The sequence below is a fragment of the Paramisgurnus dabryanus genome, chromosome 4 (genome assembly GCF_030506205.2).
Source record: "Paramisgurnus dabryanus chromosome 4, PD_genome_1.1, whole genome shotgun sequence".
NCBI classification, from domain to species: Eukaryota; Metazoa; Chordata; class Actinopteri; order Cypriniformes; family Cobitidae; genus Paramisgurnus; species Paramisgurnus dabryanus.
The window spans coordinates 22,494,991-22,514,988 of NC_133340.1; the positions used below are offsets into that span (position 1 = coordinate 22,494,991).

The 19,998-nt window shown below is 38.6% G+C and overlaps 1 protein-coding gene across 3 annotated transcripts; it reads left to right on the forward strand.

Moving 5' to 3' along the window:
- The first annotated feature begins 642 nt into the window (after positions 1-642).
- rfx1b (regulatory factor X, 1b (influences HLA class II expression)) lies at positions 643-19,696 on the forward strand. Of its 3 annotated transcripts, none has more exons than XM_073814317.1 (18): positions 643-823; positions 3,780-4,133; positions 7,773-7,867; positions 8,012-8,086; positions 8,177-8,232; positions 8,313-8,643; positions 8,721-8,902; positions 9,130-9,249; positions 10,978-11,099; positions 11,342-11,460; positions 11,530-11,639; positions 11,720-11,871; positions 12,144-12,241; positions 14,592-14,741; positions 14,887-15,095; positions 15,172-15,325; positions 15,402-15,447; positions 17,583-19,696. In XM_073814317.1, the coding sequence occupies exons 2-18, from the start codon at positions 3,803-3,805 to the stop codon at positions 17,729-17,731; spliced, it is 2,499 nt and encodes an 832-aa protein (XP_073670418.1). In that variant the 5' UTR covers positions 643-823; positions 3,780-3,802; the 3' UTR covers positions 17,732-19,696. The 3 variants fall into 3 exon arrangements, with proteins under 3 accessions (XP_073670418.1, XP_073670419.1, XP_073670417.1); XM_073814316.1 differs by lacking the exon at positions 643-823 and adding an exon at positions 1,695-1,819 and having other exon boundaries at positions 3,778-4,133; XM_073814318.1 differs by lacking the exons at positions 15,402-15,447; positions 17,583-19,696 and having other exon boundaries at positions 644-823; positions 3,778-4,133; positions 15,172-15,331.
- Positions 19,697-19,998: the final 302 nt, after the last annotated feature.

Here is a 19,998-nt window from a genome sequence, read left to right on the forward strand (position 1 = left end):
AACTGCTGTTTTGTTTCTCAGGTAACATTTACTTAATGAAGTACACAGACATAGTAGCAGATCAATACCATGATTTTGGCTTATACCTTGGTAATGCCATAGTATTATTGACATTACAAAAATTAACCATGGTTTTACTAAGTTACAGTTAAAACCAAAAACCATGGTAAAACTATAGTTACAACAAAATAACCGTGGTTTTATAAAATAACACTTTTCTATTGTCTTTCATCTATTTTCACCATAGTATTTTTTGTTGTTGCTGTAAACCTACAAGATGATACTATGGAAACTATTTAAACTTATTTTATTTGCTTTATTTTTTTGCAACTGAACGATTTCTGACATTAATTTGTTAGTCTACTTTACGTATTTTATGTTTTTCTTTCAGCTCTCCTTGACAGAGTACCACGCTTTTACCGTGCAATGCGGTTTACAAGCGGCATGCATGTGACGTTTGAATGACATACACATTATCCAATCAAGAAAGGCAAAGTGGGAGTGTACGTCTTGCGTAATCGCTGTGATTCGATTGACAGCTACAGTCAGCAAATGACAGCTTACGTTTTTTAAAGACACTCGCCTTATCCAATCATGAACAGACAAACCTGTTCCCCTTGGCGACTTTTAACCAACCACATCTAAAGAAGAGGGCGGTGCTAAAACGGGTGGGTAGCAACAGTTGCCCCGGTGAGGACGAGGCGCCATAGTCACGGTAGTCGTGGCGACAAGAACCCAGCAACGAGAATCAACAACAACAATTTGAAGCATTAAGAAAATAAAACTCCGCGACAAACTAACAGCAATCAACGAGGCGCGAAAGGTGAAAATAACAACTTTATTTTACGCAACCTCCTCTTGTTTTTGTTCCTGACGCGTGCTAAAGTGCGTTAGACACGATTTCCTCAGTTATCGCGCTTCATATAGCTCGCACGCGCTCTCGGTTGTTATGACGATGTCAAATCTGCGCGAGCTCTACAAAATGGCGGGTGTTGTAATGTGAGATTTTGCGACTTTTAATTGTTTGCTTAATGTGCACGTGACGTCAGATGTACGTTTAACTGCCTCGGTGACTAACATGAAAGCGTAGTTCACGATCACATGTCAAACAGCGACTTTTGACAGTCAGATTACAGTTATGCTTGTTTTTCCAGAGCTTATTGAACATAAGTGATGCATAAATGTGGATATTCGATTAAATTAACTGTCTAGAGTTGTATTTTTAGATGGTTAAAAAGTTTTTCTAGATAGACGTCGAAGTGACAAATGTTTGCCAGATCAGCTCCTGTGAGAAGGGAGTGGAGGGGGCGTGTTCTGTACAAATGGGCGTGGTGTGCGGACTTAAAGGGGCGTGGTTATATCTATATCCAGTTTGAAGGAAAAGCTCCACTCTGTTTTGTTTTTTGTCAGCACTTTTGATAACATGCTTTACATGTGTGTTGCTTATTCTGTCCTTTTAGTGTTTAAGTTAACCGTGCATTGAATTCAATAAAGTGAGTTGTGCTTTTTAAAACAGTTGATTCTGAACCATCAAGATTCACTGTAATGTTTTCCTTCTGTAAACAGCAGACAATCTCATCGCAAGACGGGGCATGTAGGAGCTGGGGGTTCCCTTTAATTGTGAAGAAAATAAGAGTACTGTTAAACAAGTTTGACGAGCTCAAAACCGCCCTGGATTAGAGAGAGAGCGAGAGAGAGAGAGAGAGAGAGAGAATGTGTTTTATTAGCACATCATGCTAATTATTAACAAGGTCAAAGAGAACTGCTGGACTGCTTACTAACATGCCAGTAACTATTGCGTACTGCCACTTAACCTCAAGTACTGTTATATACTATACTGTTTACTTTTATACTTTATATACTTTACTATTGTAAATACTTCAACCACAACCCAAAATCTACTATTTCTTTGCTATGTGATCAGACTAAAAAACTAGTGAAGAAAATAGTATACACTTCCACTGAAGCGTGGATCTAAGTCAAACCAAAGATATTTAATATTACCAAGATGCGTCACTGCTATTGCTATGAACAGGGGAGATCGCAACGATTAATATGGCCGCTCTAGCAAAAGAAGTCCCGCCTTCTAGTAAAAAAGAACCAATCGTCAACTGTTAAAGAATGACATGTTATCACGCTGATATATGTTCAAGTATTCATTTTGTGGTTAGTTTCATTTTAGCTAGTAATTTGATGCTATGGAAACGGGGCGTGTCGTTTTGATTGGTGTGCTTGAATTGGTCGAGCGAGCGTTTGGGCGGACGTTTGATACCGCGGCTCCGCCTCTGGCTCCACGGATGATTCCTTCTGCACATGCCTTGGCTCCAAACTGACGTTTTTACGTGACATTTTTGGCTTCAATTCATTACAATGGAGGGAAGCGACGTCGCATCGTCCATTTTTTTTTTACAGTCTATTCTTTTGAAAGACTCGCCTGTTTTGTCCCAATTGACGATTATAAATAAAGTGTGCATTGTATTGGTTTCCATGGCAATAATGTATTTTTGCATTTTACTAACTTACCTGTAATCGTGTACTTTACACATTGCATTTATTACAAGATTTAATATTAGTTTCACTCTATATAACTTTATTCTCACCATAAACACAGCCATAGAAGCTGGCATGGCGTTTAAAAGAAAGAAAGAAGGAAAGAAAAACATTTAATATGATTGATAATAAATATAGCAAACTTACTGCAACGTCCCAGTCTTGCTTATAAAGACTCGACAAAAAGTTGGTAAATTTTTATTTAAGGTGACGTTCTTTCTGATCCCATTTTTTAAACCCTAGTTAGTGTTTAATGTTGCTATAATAGCATAAATAATACCTGTAAAATGATAAAGCTCAAAGTTCACTGCCAGGCGATATATTTTCTTTAACAGAATTCGACTTTCAAAGCCTACAACGAACGTCCGGTTTGGACTACAGCCCTCTACTTCCTGCTTTAATGACGTCAGTAGAACAATTTATTTTGACTAAACTCCGCCCACAGGAATACGTCAGTTGCCAGCTAAGCTAACGGCAAACAAATCTGCTATCGAATCACAACACACTAATCAAACTACACAATCAGAACTCGATACATATTTCTAAAGGAGGGACTTCATAGAACAAGGAAGACATCAGCCTGTTTTTAGGACAGTGAGTTTACTTACAGAAAAGTAAATTGTGTGAAAAAATACCGTGTTTTATTACATGTGAAACATGAACACATGTTATATTGCGCATTGTAAACACAATTAAAGCTACAAAAACACAGAAAGAACAGGACCTGTAATAAATTGAATCAATTACATTGGTAATATAAATAGAAAAAATAGTATATGTAAAAGTAAACAGTGAATTTCTAACGTTGTTTATAAAAATAAACAACAGTGAATTTTTTTGTTTTCTTAAATATGCTTTAGCAAGACCTGGAGGCATTGCAAACTTCCTAAGGCGACTTCCTTATAAAGACTTTGGTCAAAACAAGAGACAAGAATATCTCTGTGGACTCTCTTGACAAGTGCTAGTAAAAAGGAAACCACCCAAAACATACTAACCACTGTATAGCAGCATGCAAATACGGCATGTGAGTGCAGCATGCAAAAATACAGAACAACACTTTAGCATCATTGCAACAAGTTTTCTCGCAGGCAAGCGGCACTCAGTGTCCTCCATCTAAACGAAATGTTTCAAAAAGCACGTAACTCCATGCTGTCTGTCCTAAATCTGTTGTAGATTTCTTTTCATTTCCTACATAGCTTAATCCATGTTTAAAATGTTTATTTACAGAGGGATTTAAGCTTTTGTTGTCATCATGGCAACTTCCGGCTATGCCGCCGAGGAGCTTCAGCGCTCCCAAACACAAGGTGGCAGTGTGACAACCTCATCAGCACAGCAAAAAGCCATTTCTACCGCCACACCTCAGTACCCCACCGACATACAGAGCTCGCCGGCATCCACGCCTTCACAATCGGGCTCCATCGCGAGAGGACAGACCACACCCACAAGTCAAAAGAAAATCGTTTTGGCCACGCCTCCTTCGGGAGCCGCATCAGTGCAGTATGTCTCAGGAGAGCTACAAAGCCCCGCCTCCCAGTCAGGAAACGGCCAAAGCACACCTCAGTATATAGTGGTGACCGTAACAGGTGAGATGCATCGCTAAATACACATTTGACTAACCCTGATATTTAAACAGGATTGAGAAATCAGTAATTCCACAGTTTTGGATCAAACCTGTCACTTTTGTGTAAGCAGGCCAGACCGTTAAGCCACCAACAGTTTATTTGAGTTGCTGGAATGAGTGCCTGTGTAATACGATCATTTTGACACCTGACACGTTCTGGGTCTCTCCCTGAATAGAAGGACCTCGAAATAAACACGCAACAGCAGAAGTGTAAACTCCCACCGAACACACACATTCTGCGTGTGCTTTTTGTTGTAGGCACACACAGACACTTTAGTATGCATGCTTTTAATTTATACGAATACAATGATGTAAGCACAAAATAAAAATAGACATACAATTACATAGAAGTGACTTGTTTTTACGATTTACTTATGCATGATCCGTCTCTTTATCCGATACCTGTGTTTACCTGAACAAGAGATTTCTTGGCCCATCTGTTGAGATTAGTTGTTCAAGGCCGTCCTTTATCAGTGAAATATAAAGACAAATCACTCGATGCATCTTTGCATCCTGCACACTTGTTATAAGAACATGTACTTCAGTAGCTGTCTGTACAATCTGGATGTTGTGTATCGTAAGTATGGGGGATTTTGACTTGCGCTTGTTAGTTAGTTGTGCATTCATGTGATCTTGTTCACCGTACCGCGATGTTTGTCTTTCCTGCCTTGCCTTCATTGTTTCCTTTTTTCGCAAAGTCGTTGGTCACGTGCTTCCCTTTTTGCCTCTTTATCTATTTCTTCGGCGTGTCTTCCTCTCATTGTCACACGGCAGCTGCAATGGCTACACATATACCATGTGTGCTTGTGTTTAAATTATTATTATATTTATTGTGTTAAAAATATTTGTTTTGTTCTTTTGTATTGTAAAAGTGGAACAGGCACTGTGTGTTAAACACCTAGCTACTGTAACTGTGCCAGTGTCATTGAGCACTTTGAGATGCCCAACCGCAGGTTCCCTTTTGAACACTTATCCTGAAATGAAAACGAACACAGAGGAAGTGCTCATAAATAAGGTTGGAGGGTGTTATCCTATAAGACTCCCTACACACGCATGTCTCACTCTTTCGAGTAAATGAAGAGTTGAGACCATATTGTAGGATTTTGTTTAGTTTGTCTTCCTTACCAAACTACTTTTTACTGTTAACAATGCAGAATCGTAAAAAGTGCTATAGAAATAAATGTACATTTGAGAAAAGTAGCATTTTAAGAATAATGTTCAATACACACGTATACACACATACACATACACAAATATATAGATAGATAGATAGATAGATAGATATAAATATTTACATATAAATATGGGTAGGTTTCTTCAAAAAGCTGAGATAATTCCATTTCTGTGAAGGACTTTTGGTAGAGATCAGATGCAGAGCGATCCTCAAAACTTACATGGACATACAGCTGTTTGCCTTAGGGCAGGGGTCTTCAACTACTTTTCTTTGGGGGCCAGATTTTAAAATTGTAAATATGATGCGGGCCACACTTTTACCCCTATTTTTACCTTTTTTTTTACTTTTACCATATATTTGTGTGTGTGTGTGTGTGTGTTGTTTTTGTTACTTTTGTTATAGTATATATTTTTTAAAAACATTAACAAAACATGCATTTTCAAACAAAGATGCACACTTCTTGTATCCAGTATGTTGCCTTACTGAAAACTCGTATTTTCATAAAACTCATAATTTTTTAATATTTAAAAAATTGCAGTTTAACATGTAAGAGCCAAATTTTAATATTTCTGAACAACTATAAACATTAAATATTGCACAAAAAAGTACAAGTGTAAAAGATCAACATATGTAGAGCTCTAATATTTTGTTTATAACTGTTTAACTTTAATTAATTGTTACATGTCAAGTATTCACAACATATAGTCTTCTCCTAATGACTAAAATTGCACTACATGTTTTCTTTTTTCATATTTTAAAGATGTATAGGCTAAACAGCCTTTCCAGGGCTCAACACAAATATTTTTTTATACTGGACCAAAAAAGATTTTGCACCACTCTAAATATGTGTCACATATTTAAAATAAATATACATTGTATTTATCATTTGAAACAGTGTTATTAATATGCTGTGTGTTATGTTGTTCAATGTGCTTAATATTCTCTTACGTTTGCCATTAAGTTCATTGGACCAGATAAAGAGTTATGCGCAACCCTTTTGATATGCAAGCTACATATTGTCGGCCTTTCTCGTGAGTTTATGGTTTTGTTAACGGATTTGCTTGTTCCAACGAAAAAAGCTCCCGACTTTACCTGGAAACTGACGGCAAACTGTACAACACATCACATTGTTTCTTTCATCGTGTTTTACCCAAGTTAATGTCTGCTTCCAAGATGTCTTATAATTATGTTTTCATTTGGCCCCATTATTAAAGGTCTTCGCCGTCTTAACTTTTTGCTCTACCAGTTACGCAACAACCAATAAGATAGGAGAAACCGCATGGCATTGCTGAGAAGTTAACATTCGCAACTTGTAAAATGTGTCTCAATAGTTACATTGCATAAGAAACATAAAGACAAACAGCTACAGGCAGAAAATATATTTTAGTGACTGATGCCCAATCGGGCAAGTGACAATGCGGTTTAATGGCCAGAATGGCTCTCACCCTGGCCCCGGGCCACCGGGCAGTCCTTTATGTTGAGCCCTGCTTTCCATTGTATATTACATACAGATATAACTTTTGGGAGTTCGCCCGCTAGTGGCAGTTGCAATGAAATTGCCGTTTAATCGTAAATCTGTCATGAAAGAGAAGCTCAATCCAGTGCAAGAACTTTTAATCTATGAATATATTTATAGTTGATAATTTTCTTAACAGAAATTAATAATTTTTAAAGTATTCAACTGCCCTTGCGTTGTCGCTCCCGAAAGTCGCTCAACATTTTGCTTGTGTCTGCGAAAAATTGCAGCGCTTTTACTGAAATTAATAAGATTGCATTGCTCCATCGTTGCATGTCACTGGACACGCCCACTTCCTGTCGCCATCGGTCACTGTTGCTTGTGTCGGTGAAAATCCCAAAGCTTTTATTGAAATGAATAAGATTGCGTTGCTCCATCGTTGCATGTCGCTGGACACGTCCCACTTCCTGTTGTCAGCGGTCACTTGTGTCGGCAAAAGTCACCAAGCTTCCATTGAAAAAAATGAGATCATGTTGCTCTGCTACTGTTAAGGGCGATTTATAGTCGTGCGTAGGTCCTACGGCTTACGGTCCGCGTAGAGCCAACGCGCTGTTAGAAATTTTGTGAGGTGCGCGTCAGGCTACGCAGAGCTACCCACAGGCTACGGATAGCCTACGGCGTAGGACCTACGCACGACTATAAATCGGCCTTTAGTCACAGGCAGTCTGTTGGCAACAGAAAGTGGGCGTGTCCACTGTCCATTGCAACAAAATTGAGAACAATTCGACTTAATACAAATGATGAGCAACTTTCAGGACCAATGAGAGTGAAGCATTGGAGAAAGTATTTCAGTTGCATGTATGCATCAGTATGCATTAGACAATTGTTAAACAGACTTTGGGCACGCTAATTGAAAATGTGTTATGATACAGTCATTTAATGTTAATTGTATTCTGTCTGTGTGTTTGTAGAGGGCTCAAATGACTCTGTGTCAGACTCAAATTCTCCTCCATCTGGACAGACAGGTGTGCCCACACAGGTAGTTCAGCAGGTGCAGACAGTACAGGTAACAACACACACATACATAGACTTGCACACTTTTTTACGAGCATAACATCCCAAACCTTCAACACTTATAATTTTACATTTTGGATTTTGATATGAATCTATCAGAAAAAGCAGTGTAACTTTGCTCACTTGCGCCCCACAGAGGTCAGTGGTGCAAGCTGCAAGCAAGGCTCAGAGCGGACAGCTGGGAGTCAGTAATCTACACATCACACCTGAGGTAAGATCAAACCTCTCATACTAGACTTAGGTGTAGCACGAGAACGAGTGTCATGAAAGTGGTTTGTGTGTTTTTTGTGTTTCTTTACAGCATGTGTACTCCAACCAGTTCGGGGAAGGAGATGCCAGCTACAATAGTACTCCAATGTAAGGGCACACACACATGCAGTTCATATTTAGCCTTCGTCGACTCTTTAAAAATTGTTTTTTCACATGATCCGTTTCAGTCGTTCCAGTAGTTACTCGTACACAGACTCCACCCTCTACACTCAGACCACGCCCTCCGTCACTTATTATGAGACTCCGCCCACGTCCGGGTCGCAGGTCACATCGCCTTCCACTACACACGTTGTCTCGGTCACATCAGGAACGGGCACAGGGGTGGCATCAATGTTCTCAGAAGGAAGTTCAGGGATAACGGTGGCCGCCGGCGGGTCCTCATCAGGTATGGGCGTGGTCACCCCTGGAGGGGTGGGGAGTTACGTGATTCAGGGCGGGTACATGCTCGGAGGAGGGAACCAGGGTTTCGGACACAACACACGAGCATCGCCTGCCACTGTGAGTATGATTTTTTGCGTATGATTTTCTGTCTGTCTGTCTGTCTGTGTGTCTCACTGTCCGTCTCTCCCTCACAGGTGCAGTGGCTGATGGACAACTATGAGAATGCTGAAGGTGTGAGTCTTCCTCGCTGTACTCTCTACTGTCATTACCTCTTGCACTGCCAGCAGACCAAGCTGGAACCGGTGAACGCCGCATCCTTCGGCAAACTCATCCGCTCTGTGTTCATGGGACTCAGGACCAGACGACTCGGCACCAGGTACATTCACAAGCCCCTTCACTTTAAGCAAAGTTTATTTTCGTCACATCATGGTGGGTAGGCCCACCCACATTAAATAAAATATTTCTTATTTTGTTTTGTGGTTAATTTTGACCTTTTGCATTGTCGCTGTGTTAAGGGTGTGTATATGAGTTGATCTTAATCTCTGTTCATGTGTAGGTGTGTATGATATAACTGATATTTAAACATGTGTTTGTGTATTTCAGAGGGAACTCAAAGTACCATTATTATGGGCTTCGCATCAAGAGCAGCTCCCCACTGCTCAGATTGATGGAGGACCAGCAACATCTGGCTATGAGACAACAACCCTACTCGCAGAAACAGAGGTGTGTATTATACAGTATATGACCCTGGACCACAAAACCAGTCATAAGTCGCACCGGTATATTTGTAGTAATAGCCAAAAATATATTGGGTTAAAATTATAGATTTTTTTTATTTTAAAATCATTAGGAAATAAAGTGAAGATCATGTTCCATGAACATATTTTGTACATTTTCTACAGTAAATATATCAAAAATTTATTTATCATTATTAATATCTGTTGACTTCATTTGAACAACTTTAAATGCGATTTTCTCAATATTTTGCACCCCCAGATTCCAGACTTCCAATTACACTGCAAAAAATGATTTTCAAGAAAAAAAATTCTTAGTATTTTTGTCTTGTTTTCAGTAAAAATATCAAAAAATTCTTAAATTAAGATGCTTTTTCTTGATAAGCAAAACAACCCAAGAAAATAAGTCTAGTTTTTAGACCAAGCAACATAAAACAAGCAACAAAATCTGCCAATGGGGTAAGCAAAAAATCTTGAAAATTTTTCTTAAACACTAAATTCGAGAAATATTCAAGAAAAATTAGCTTACCCCATTGGCAGATTTTTTTGCTTTGTTTTATGCACAAAATCACTTAAATTTGAGATTTTTGTGGGTCGTTTTGCTCATAAAAAAGCATCTTAATTTAAGAATTTTTAGATATTTTTACTGAAAACAAGACAAAAATACTAAGAATTTTTTTCTCTTGAAAATCATTTTTTGCAGTGTAGTTGTATATCAGCCAAATATGGTCCTATCCTAACAAACCATACATAGATGGACAGCTTATTTATTTAAATTTCAGATGATGTATAAAGTTCAATTTCGCCCCTTTGAATGGTTTTGTGGTTTTTCCAGGGTCACATATAGGTGCTTCTCACGAAATCCTGACTTAAAAGGTGTCCAGCATCAGATTTTTTTAAAAAGCCTTTGAAGCCTATTTTTTTGCACATATAAGGTCTGAACTTACTATAACCATTATTTTTTGAGGATTTAAAAAATATTTCCTATAGAATTATTTAGATTTTTTAGATTATCATTATAAAAAAAAATCATTACCGCAACATGATATTACATTAAATATATGCATTTACAAACTCATGTTTCGGTAATGAGAATTAAAAAGTTGTGTAGGTACTATGACAAACAAAACTTTAACTTTTATCTGAAGAGAAAAAATAAGAACTGCTCACCTGGTAGCCATCTTGAGTGTCACAGTCAATTATGTCCCTTCCAACAATTTTTTTTTAAATGTTAGTTCCTTGAGGGCTTAAACAATTATTGAAAATTGTTGCGGAGGATGAGAAAATTGGCCTTGGACACATTTATATTCCTTATTATTGTCTCTACATTTACCAATGATCACCAAATATCACATGTGTCTTTACTGTAAATGTTTATAGTATAACATGCATTGAAGTTTTTTATTTTTAGATTTTTTAATTATAAATATTTCCATGTCAAAGAACCCAAATCCAGTCATGGACACATTGCGGTAATGAAAATTTTCCCCTTAAATGTGGATAAAACAACAAAATTGGTTTGTATGATGTCATTTGAAATCATGTGCAAAAAAGAGATGTGTGTAACTGTATGCTTCTTATTTTGATACTCTTTACTTTTTTATCAAAATGTTTCATGACACCTCATAAGTCTAATTTTGCGAGAATCACCCATATGTGCCGGTTATCATGTTCTGGTAGTATTTTTATTAACAATACTTCTGTGTTCTGACTTTAGGATAAAGCCCATACAGAAGATGGAGGGACTGACCAATGGAATGGGTCTGGGGGTGGGTCAGCAGCAGGGGGTGGGGCTAGCAGACATCAGCACACAGGTGCACCAGTATCAGCAGTTTCTGGGTAAGACAGACATGACATATATGTAATAGTAACACAGATGAGAGCATGCTAGTTTGTAAATATGTGTCTTCATTTTTAGTGATTTACTGTATTGTACATAAAATCATCCTACATAATGTAATGCAGATTCTGTGAAATGATAACTTTGATATAAGACCACATCAAAGATTGAAATCAATGAGTTTAATCAAACTTTGTCCGCTTACTTAGCACAATTCTTATTGTGTGTGTGTGTCTCTCAGATGCATCTCGCGCACTGCCGGAGTTCAGGGATCTGAAGTATGAGGATGAATGCCTGCCAGACGGACTCCTTCCTCAACACATAAACACTTATCAGCGGATCTACAGGGAACACTGCGAGGTCAGTTGCAGGTGCCAAACGCAAGTTTGGTTTTGTGGCTCGCTGTCTAACCTGCGTTTGTGTGTTTAGGCAATTCAGGACGTGTTGGTGAACCTGCATTTTCCTCTTGTGGAGACATTGTGGAAAACTTTCTGGAGGTTCAGCGACGGACAAACCAGCAGCAACGACTCGGTCGACCTGTGAGAACCACTCACGCACAATTTTTATTTATAACATAAACCTTTGAGTTTGGGTCTCACCCGTCTCTCTGTCTGTGTAGACACGATGAATCAGAGAAGCGTTTACCCATGTCAGTCCTGGTGCTGCTGTGCAAATATGAGCCTATCCTCGCCTGGACCCGTGATTGTGACAACATACTGTACCAAAGCCTAGTGGAGATTCTCATCCCTGATGTGCTCAGACCCATTCCCAGTGAGTTAAATGTTCAATATACTCAATGGGGCAGTTTCCCTGACAGGGTTTAGCCAGGAGTCTGGACATTTAAGTAGTTAAAACCTTAAAAACAAAACAAAATACTGGTGTGCATCTTAAGTTAAAACAATGGCACTGATATATGTTAAGAAATGTCAGTACAAGGTGTTTTTAAATCAAGCAGCTCAGGTACTAGGATTAACCCTGTCTGGGAAATATGTACAAGCTTAATCGGCAATGAGCATAATTTATCTATGCGCTCTCTCCTGAAGGTGCCTTAACTCAAGCCATCCGTAACTTTGCTAAGACTCTGGAAAACTGGCTCACCAACGGCTTGATCAACATCCCAGAAGAGATGGTTCGCACCAAGGTCTGATAAACACAGTGCTCTATTAAAGGATTACTCAACTTAAAAAAAAAAATCCAGATAATTTACTCACCCCCATGTCATCCAAGATGTTTTTGTCTTTTCTCCATATAGTAGACTTTAGTGGACCTCAGTTTACAGTGTTTTCAATGCAGCTTCAAAGGGCTCTAATGGCGCTTTTCCATTGCATAGTACCCCATGGTTTGGTTTGGGTCAGGTCAGGTCAGCTCACCTCACTTTGGCTTGGTTAGCTTTTCCATCGAGTTTAGTATCACTTCGCAGTGGGAGGGATTATAGGCGTGTCGTTATATTTGCGCTGCCTACTGCTGTGACATCATACAAGTGAGAGCGTTGTTGTACATTCCCATACATTCGTTTATTTCTCAGTCAACCACAAAGTTAAAATTGACCACCACAAATAGATGTTTGCACATCGCGTTTATCACTATACCTCTGTCTCACATGACAGTTTCTGTTCAAACACCCGTGGCGTCAGTTGACGGCGCTCCGCTGAGCCTCAATGAAGTTGCATTTAAGCATATATAATGCTGACGTGCTCGTTGCGAATGTGCTGCCACAAACTGCAAGTCTGGAAAAAACTTTTATGGTGTCCCGGATTCTCAACCTGTGGATGTTTTTCATCACTAAAATGGAGTTTGGGAACTTATAGCAGACCACAGATGACAACATGTTTGCTCGAGACGGCGCAAGCTAGCACGAAGGTAAAGCTAATCTTTTACATTATAGCGATGACGCTGGTAGTGACGATTCTCTCAGACCAATCAGTGATCTACGTGTTTTCGCATCACGTTTTGGTATCAGCTCGGTACCCCAACCGAGGTGGTACGAAAAAAGTATCGGGTACTACGACTGCACCCAAAAGTAAGCTAACCCGATCCAAACTAAACCGTGGGGTACTATGCAATGGAAAAGCACCATAAAAGATCCCAACAAAGGCATAAGGGTACATTCACACAGGGCGAAAGCGTTAACGCCTGATGGAAAGCTTGTCTGAAGCGTGGCCAACAGCCAATCTTAGTGTCCGCAACACATGCTTCGGTCTTGCATAAACGTAATTGGCTGGCTCACACATAAGGTGATCTGATTGGCTGATGCATGCGTTGGGGCTTGAAAAGTTGAGAAATTTTCAACTTCTGCTTCGAGCAACGACAGTGACGTGATGTTGACAAATCCACAATTTAGTTTGGCAATGCATGACGTCACCTATTAAAACTAAATGAGAAGCGTTAACACTTTGGCCCGTTGTAAATGTACCGTAAGAGTCTCATCTAGCAAAACAATCGTCATTTTCATCAAAAATAATTAAAAATAAGTACTTTTAAACCACAACTTGTCATCTTGCACTAGCTGTGTGACGCACCAGCGTGACCTTACGCATTATGTAATCACGTCCAAAGGTTACATATGTGAAACGCACACTTGTGGACCCTTTTAAACAATAAACTAACATTAATTAGTATTATTCCACATACAAAAACGTCAGAACAGTCGTCTTTTTCAACACTTGTAAACAATGGAGTGGTAGTTACCCCACGGCGCATTGCACGGCTAGTGCAAGACAAGAAGTTGAGGTTAAAAAGTACTTTTTAATTTTTTTGGGGTGAAAATGGTGATCATTTTAGTAGATAAGACCCTTATGCCTTGGTTGGGATTGTTTAGAGCCCTTTGAAGCTGCATTGAAACTCTAAACTGTTGAAGTCCACTATATGGAGAAAAATCCTAATGTTGTTTCTAAAAAACTTAATTTCTTCTTAAAGGGGACAGAGAATGAAAAACCATTTTTACCTTGTCTTTGTTGAATAATGGTAGTCTACCCGCATTCACAAACATACAAAAAGTGCTAGACATGCTAAACATCTCAGTCTCATAGAAATTCCTCTTTTAGAAATGTCAGCCAGAAAACGGCCCAATCTGAAAAACTGATGCTTATGACATCACAGGCATCTCACTGCCCCTCCACTTTACAATAATTGGCAAAATTTTTTGAGTGGCAGCAAAGTCAGCCAATCAGTAATGAGATTGCAAGTCAAGCCAGGGGGAGCCAAATAGGTGCAAAACCACTTGTTTAAAATCCCCCACCCTAATAGAGCTATCTGAGAGAGGTTTTTAGGAAGCTTCTAAGGCATTACAGACCCAAACAAATTTTTTTTGTCTACATGTCACATCACAGAACAAGGATAAATACTCCGTTCAATCATTCTATGTCACCTTTAACTGAACAAAGAAAGAAATAAACATCATATTTTATTTTTAAGAAAGTGGAATATTCCTTTAAAAACTGAACGTGCAACCACTGTCGGTGTGCTCGTGGTAACGCCATGCTTGCATTTAGGTGGTGTGCGCCGGAGCATTCGCTCAAACGCTGCGACGCTACACGTCTCTCAATCATCTGGCTCAAGCCGCTCGTGCCGTCCTGCAGAACACCGCTCAGATCACGCAGATGCTCAGCGACCTCAACCGCGTCGACTTCACCAACGTCCAGGTAACACAGCCCTCTCCGCCTGCTGTATAATTCTTTCCTGTATAGCTCATTTTATCATACTGATAAAATGTGTACGTTGTTAAGTCGCTTTGGATAAAAGCATCTGCAAAATGCACAAATGTAAATGCTTCCCATGTGTGCTCAGGAGCAGGCAGCATGGGTGTGTGGCTGTGACGATGGCATGGTCCAGCGGTTGGAGCAAGACTTTAAAATGACCCTGCAGCAGCAGAACTCTCTGGAGCAGTGGGCCACGTGGCTGGACGGGGTCGTCTCGCAGGTCCTGAAGCCTTTCAGCGGCAGTCCCGGCTTCCCTAAGGCAGCTAAACACTTTTTGCTCAAATGGAGCTTCTACAGGTGAGGATGAGTAGAAGTCAGCAAGAGATTTAGGAAAGAGATGTTCAGTGTTTAAAATCTGTGTGTTTTTCTCTAGTTCCATGGTGATCAGAGATCTGACTCTGCGCAGTGCTGCCAGTTTCGGCTCGTTTCATCTGATCAGACTGCTGTATGATGAGTACATGTATTACCTGATCGAGCACAGAGTCGCTCAGGCCAAAGGAGAGACGCCCATCGCTGTCATGGGAGAGGTATAGACATACACAAACACTGTCATTTTAACCAAGACTACATGAAACCGTTACACATCAGTGTTTGTTGTTGCAGTTTGCCTGTTTGAACAGAAGTCAGAGGTCATCAGATCCTGATAAAGGTACTTCACTTAAACATACATTTCATCATTGGCTATGTTTACATGCATAAAATTGTGTCAGTCCGACTGAATTTAATCCGATTGCAGGTCACGAAAATCAGTGTTGGGGGTAACACATTACAAGTAACAAGTACTGTATTACTTTATAAATGTTCACTTTGATATTTGAGTTACTTAAAAAAAATGTTATGCGAGATACTTTTCAGTTTAATTAATTTGTTAAAAAAAATTATGTACCAAATGAAACTGAACGTAGTCGCGTAGAATTACGCACTCTTTGCGTGCGCGCCTAAGTGGGAACAGTTTGAGCGGAAACAAAAAAGGTAGGTCAGAGCCTGACATTTTTGCGATGGAAAATGCAATTTCACCTCCAAGGCCTGAAAGAGATCAAGCCTCAGCCTAGTAAGAAAAAATAACGCAAAAGTAACTTTTCCATGAAAAGTAACTAAGTAACACATTTTGTTACTTTATTGGGGAGTAACTTCATATTATAATGGATTACTTTTAAAAGTAAATTTCCCCAACACTGACGACAATACAGTTTGAAATGTTCGTTTACATCTACATTCTCTTTTATCCGAACCAAACGTCTGCGCAAGTGCACAGCCAGGGTTGCCAGATTCGCACATCAAAACTAGTCCGATGGACATTCAACACTAGCCCAAAGACTACAATCCAAAAACTATCCAGAGCCCACATACCAATAATTAATCAACATAATCCTTCGATCTTTAACCAGCAGAAAAAAAATCTACTCGCGCACTGCAAAAAATGACAAAAAATTTATTTTTAGCTTCACGCGGTCCGGCAGCATCTCTCTAATTCAACACATTGTAAGTTATTTGAACAAAAGCACACTGAGGAAGGCGCTAAGCCGAAACACGTCTGTGCAATAAATACGTTTTATATGTAAAGTGTGGCCCTTTTCTTTGAAATTACTTGCATGTTTGGTCAAACACTCTTATAATATATAAAAGAAATTGAGTGAAGCCTGCTCTTACGACACAATTATTTAAGTTATTTGAACAAACCATAATAAACATATTAAACTACTACATGTATTCAGTATTGTTTTCGTTTTATGAAAATATTATTACATCGCTTCTTACACGCTAGATGTAGACATGAACTCTAACTATTTGCTTATTTTAAAATTATTTGCTTTTTCATTTAAAACATAACAAAAGTATGCATAACAATATATAATAGCAGAATAAATAAAGCAGCATATTTTTATCAGCATAATATAATTGTAAAATTACTGTTTTTATTGTTCACTGGTAGTTTCTATGAAAGGTTTCTGGATAAATGTGTGGATACAAATCATGGGTGCACGTGCGCCAAATACACATTCAGCTCTTGTGTGTTTATTATGGTTAAAAAAATATTTTTGTAGAGATTTAATGCGTTTGTACCAGATATTATTGCAACACTTCCTGCACAAATTATGTCTTCCTAGATTTCATAATAAACATTAAAAGCCAGTCAAAACTACCATTAGCTTTAGTGGCTCACCGGAAGGAGATCAAAGATGGCAGTGCCCACATTTACGGCAAAAATAAGGTGGTTAACACGTTAACACAATTGTTCTGCGGATGTGCATGAGGTATTTTTTACATTTGATTGAGAAAACACTATAAATCACGCATTTACATGCTTGCTTTTCTCTTACATTTCGGACTACACCACCCCTTTTCGTAGGGTGGCCATTCGTCGTGTTGCTAGACCGCATACGTCATTGAGGTTCTCACTTTTCAGTTAAAAACATTAGAAAATTAAGATTTATTTCTTTTAATACATACAATCATTGTAGTTTTATTCTTACCTTGAAATGTAACGGTTGCTTTTCTGAAATTGAACCCGAAATATTAAACCTTGATGACGTATGCGGTCGACCAACGCGACTTCCGGAGAACGCACCCGAAAACATGTTCCGGCAGAACTGGCAGGAATGGCCACCCTACCTTTGCAATCGAAATGTGCATCCAATCGACATCAGTCGTATTAATGAAGGCTTTTCATTGATTGTGTGATTACAAAAATACAAATATTTGGTTGCATATAAACATACCTAGTGTAGGTAGTAAAGTAGGTTTCTGTTTCACCATTGTGCTCTTCTGCTGGTGTTTGTGCAGATGAGGATGATGAGGAAGAGGACGATGAGACCGATGAAGATCAGGAATTATCTATTCCTGCTCACTCTGTTGGGATGGAAGAGGAACCTCTAGAGCCGCCTGCGAAGCTCGCCAGAACAGACCTGTTCAATAGCAACACACAAAACTAACACACACACTTGAGTTTATTTGTGCTCATTAATCCTTAAAGTTTCATCATCTCTTTTCTTAGTCCTTAATTTGGTCAAACTCATGAAAAAGGAAAACAAAACAACCAAACTGCATTTGAGTTCTCAGTTCTGTAAAATTTTGGAGGGGGGACAACATGACAGATGTCAAAAACATGACAGATTTTAATGAAGCCCTCAGTGATAACTCTAGCAGTGAGATGCCTTATGTCTACAAATACATTTTCATCACCTTCACTTCTCAAAAGCTGCCATGTTTGTTATGTGTCTTGACTCTTAAAGATCCTGTTCTTGATAGAGATCTGTGAGGATGTGACGGTCCACACTTCAATTTCTCGTGCTCTTGTTGTCCCACTGAAATTTAGTAATGACGTCATTCTATGAAGAATCGCATGTTTCTCATGATTGGACAGCCATTGGAGGAGGTATATGGTAAATTGTTAGCAACTGCTCAACGTTTTTTTTTAAAGCACATAGTCACGTTTGACACAAATTGCACACAAGTAATGTCGTCCACAGACAATATTTCAATCGTAAATCTAAACTCGCTCTTCTGAAAACCCAATCAAAGATATTTCAGGCTTGAAAATGTTCTCTTCCAGGTCTCTGATCTAAAACTGTACATCATGAAAACCAACTTTTGCCAAAGCCAATCATACCTTACATATTCCTGTAACTCATCAATATTCATGGTCGTGGTCAATCGAAAACAATTTTGCCTTTTACAGCAGTAATGCTATACATCATTTCATGACTTTCGACAAATCTGGCACTTGGAGAATTAAACTTTGTATATAATTATGAAAATGACACGCAGTTGTAATTTCAAAGCTTCAGAAGAGAGATCGTGTAATGTAAATGGATCAAGTGTGCCTTCTATAGATTATTTGTGATCCATAAATCACTTTCTTTTTTCGGACATCATATCGGCCAACTGTTGGCTTTCCTTTAGTGAACTAAAATTATTGTTTGTTCATCTTGTGATTCATTTTGTTGCGTCCTGCATGTGTCTATGTGGGACAGGTGAACACAAATAAATGCTGAGCACAAATTATGCATTTGTCAGCCTATACACACACACAATATACAGCTGAGACATATATTAGTACAAAGTGATATTTTGATATTCTGTGTCTAATTATTACAAAATTGCCAATATTGTTTAAAGTTTTTTGTTATTCCCATAATCATCACTTGTGATATTACTGTAATACAAAATTCTGCATAGATGAAAGGCAGTAAAACACAATATTATATACTGTAGTAGTATTATATATATATATATTTTTTGCATTACAGTAATGATGGTGAGATCAGATTTTGGGTTATTGTGTTCTGCATAAGTGGTCAAATTTGAGTGACTGTATAGCTGTTTAATGGCAAGTTTATTGCAAAACTATTATGAATGCAGATTTTAAATTCTTAAGCAGTATGTAAGTGTTGAATTGTATTATAAGAGTTTACTGCAAATGATGTCACTTTAGTCTGTGTGTGCATTTGATAGGAACCCCGTGTATGATTATGCTAACGTGTGATACAGTTTTATGATTTTGTACCGTTGAAACCATAATGGCCTTATTTGAAGTATAACTGTAGCAGAAATCAATGTGGAAATTTGTGTTATTGTGCCTCATACTGAAAGTGCAGCGTCCCCTTTAAAAAAACAACATACTGAGAGAATCCTGCTGTGTAGATGTTTTGTATTTTATGATCAGGGTTTAGAAACAACATACAGAATGCATTGAAACTCGGTAACATGCTTTACTGGAGTAATACAAAATATAAAATTGAAAGAGTTGTTTAATAAAGATGTAAGGGATAAGGAAGAAATGGAGGTTTGTGAATGGTGTTGCAGGTTCAGATTAAAGTGTAAAGTTTCTAAACACAATAAATGTTAGGAATGTATTGGTGAAACACGTTACAAAAAATATAAACTATAAAAATGAACTGAGTTTTTCCACATTTCTGTGTTCAGGATTATTTGGGCGTGGCTAAAATGATGGCTCGATGACACACTGGAGTCACCGAGCATGGCCCCGCCCTTAAAACAATTGTGAACATGTATTCTTGTAGCGGTATTTGAAAGCTGAGAGAAGGCAGCTTTCCCGTGAGTGGGCGTGGTTTCAGCAGTGACAGCGGACACGCCCCCAGCATTTGGGAGCATATTTTAATAACTTTTATTATTTACTTGTCGTTTTTTTTAAATCATTCCAATTTGTCTGGGTGGTTAATAACACATTTTTCTGTGG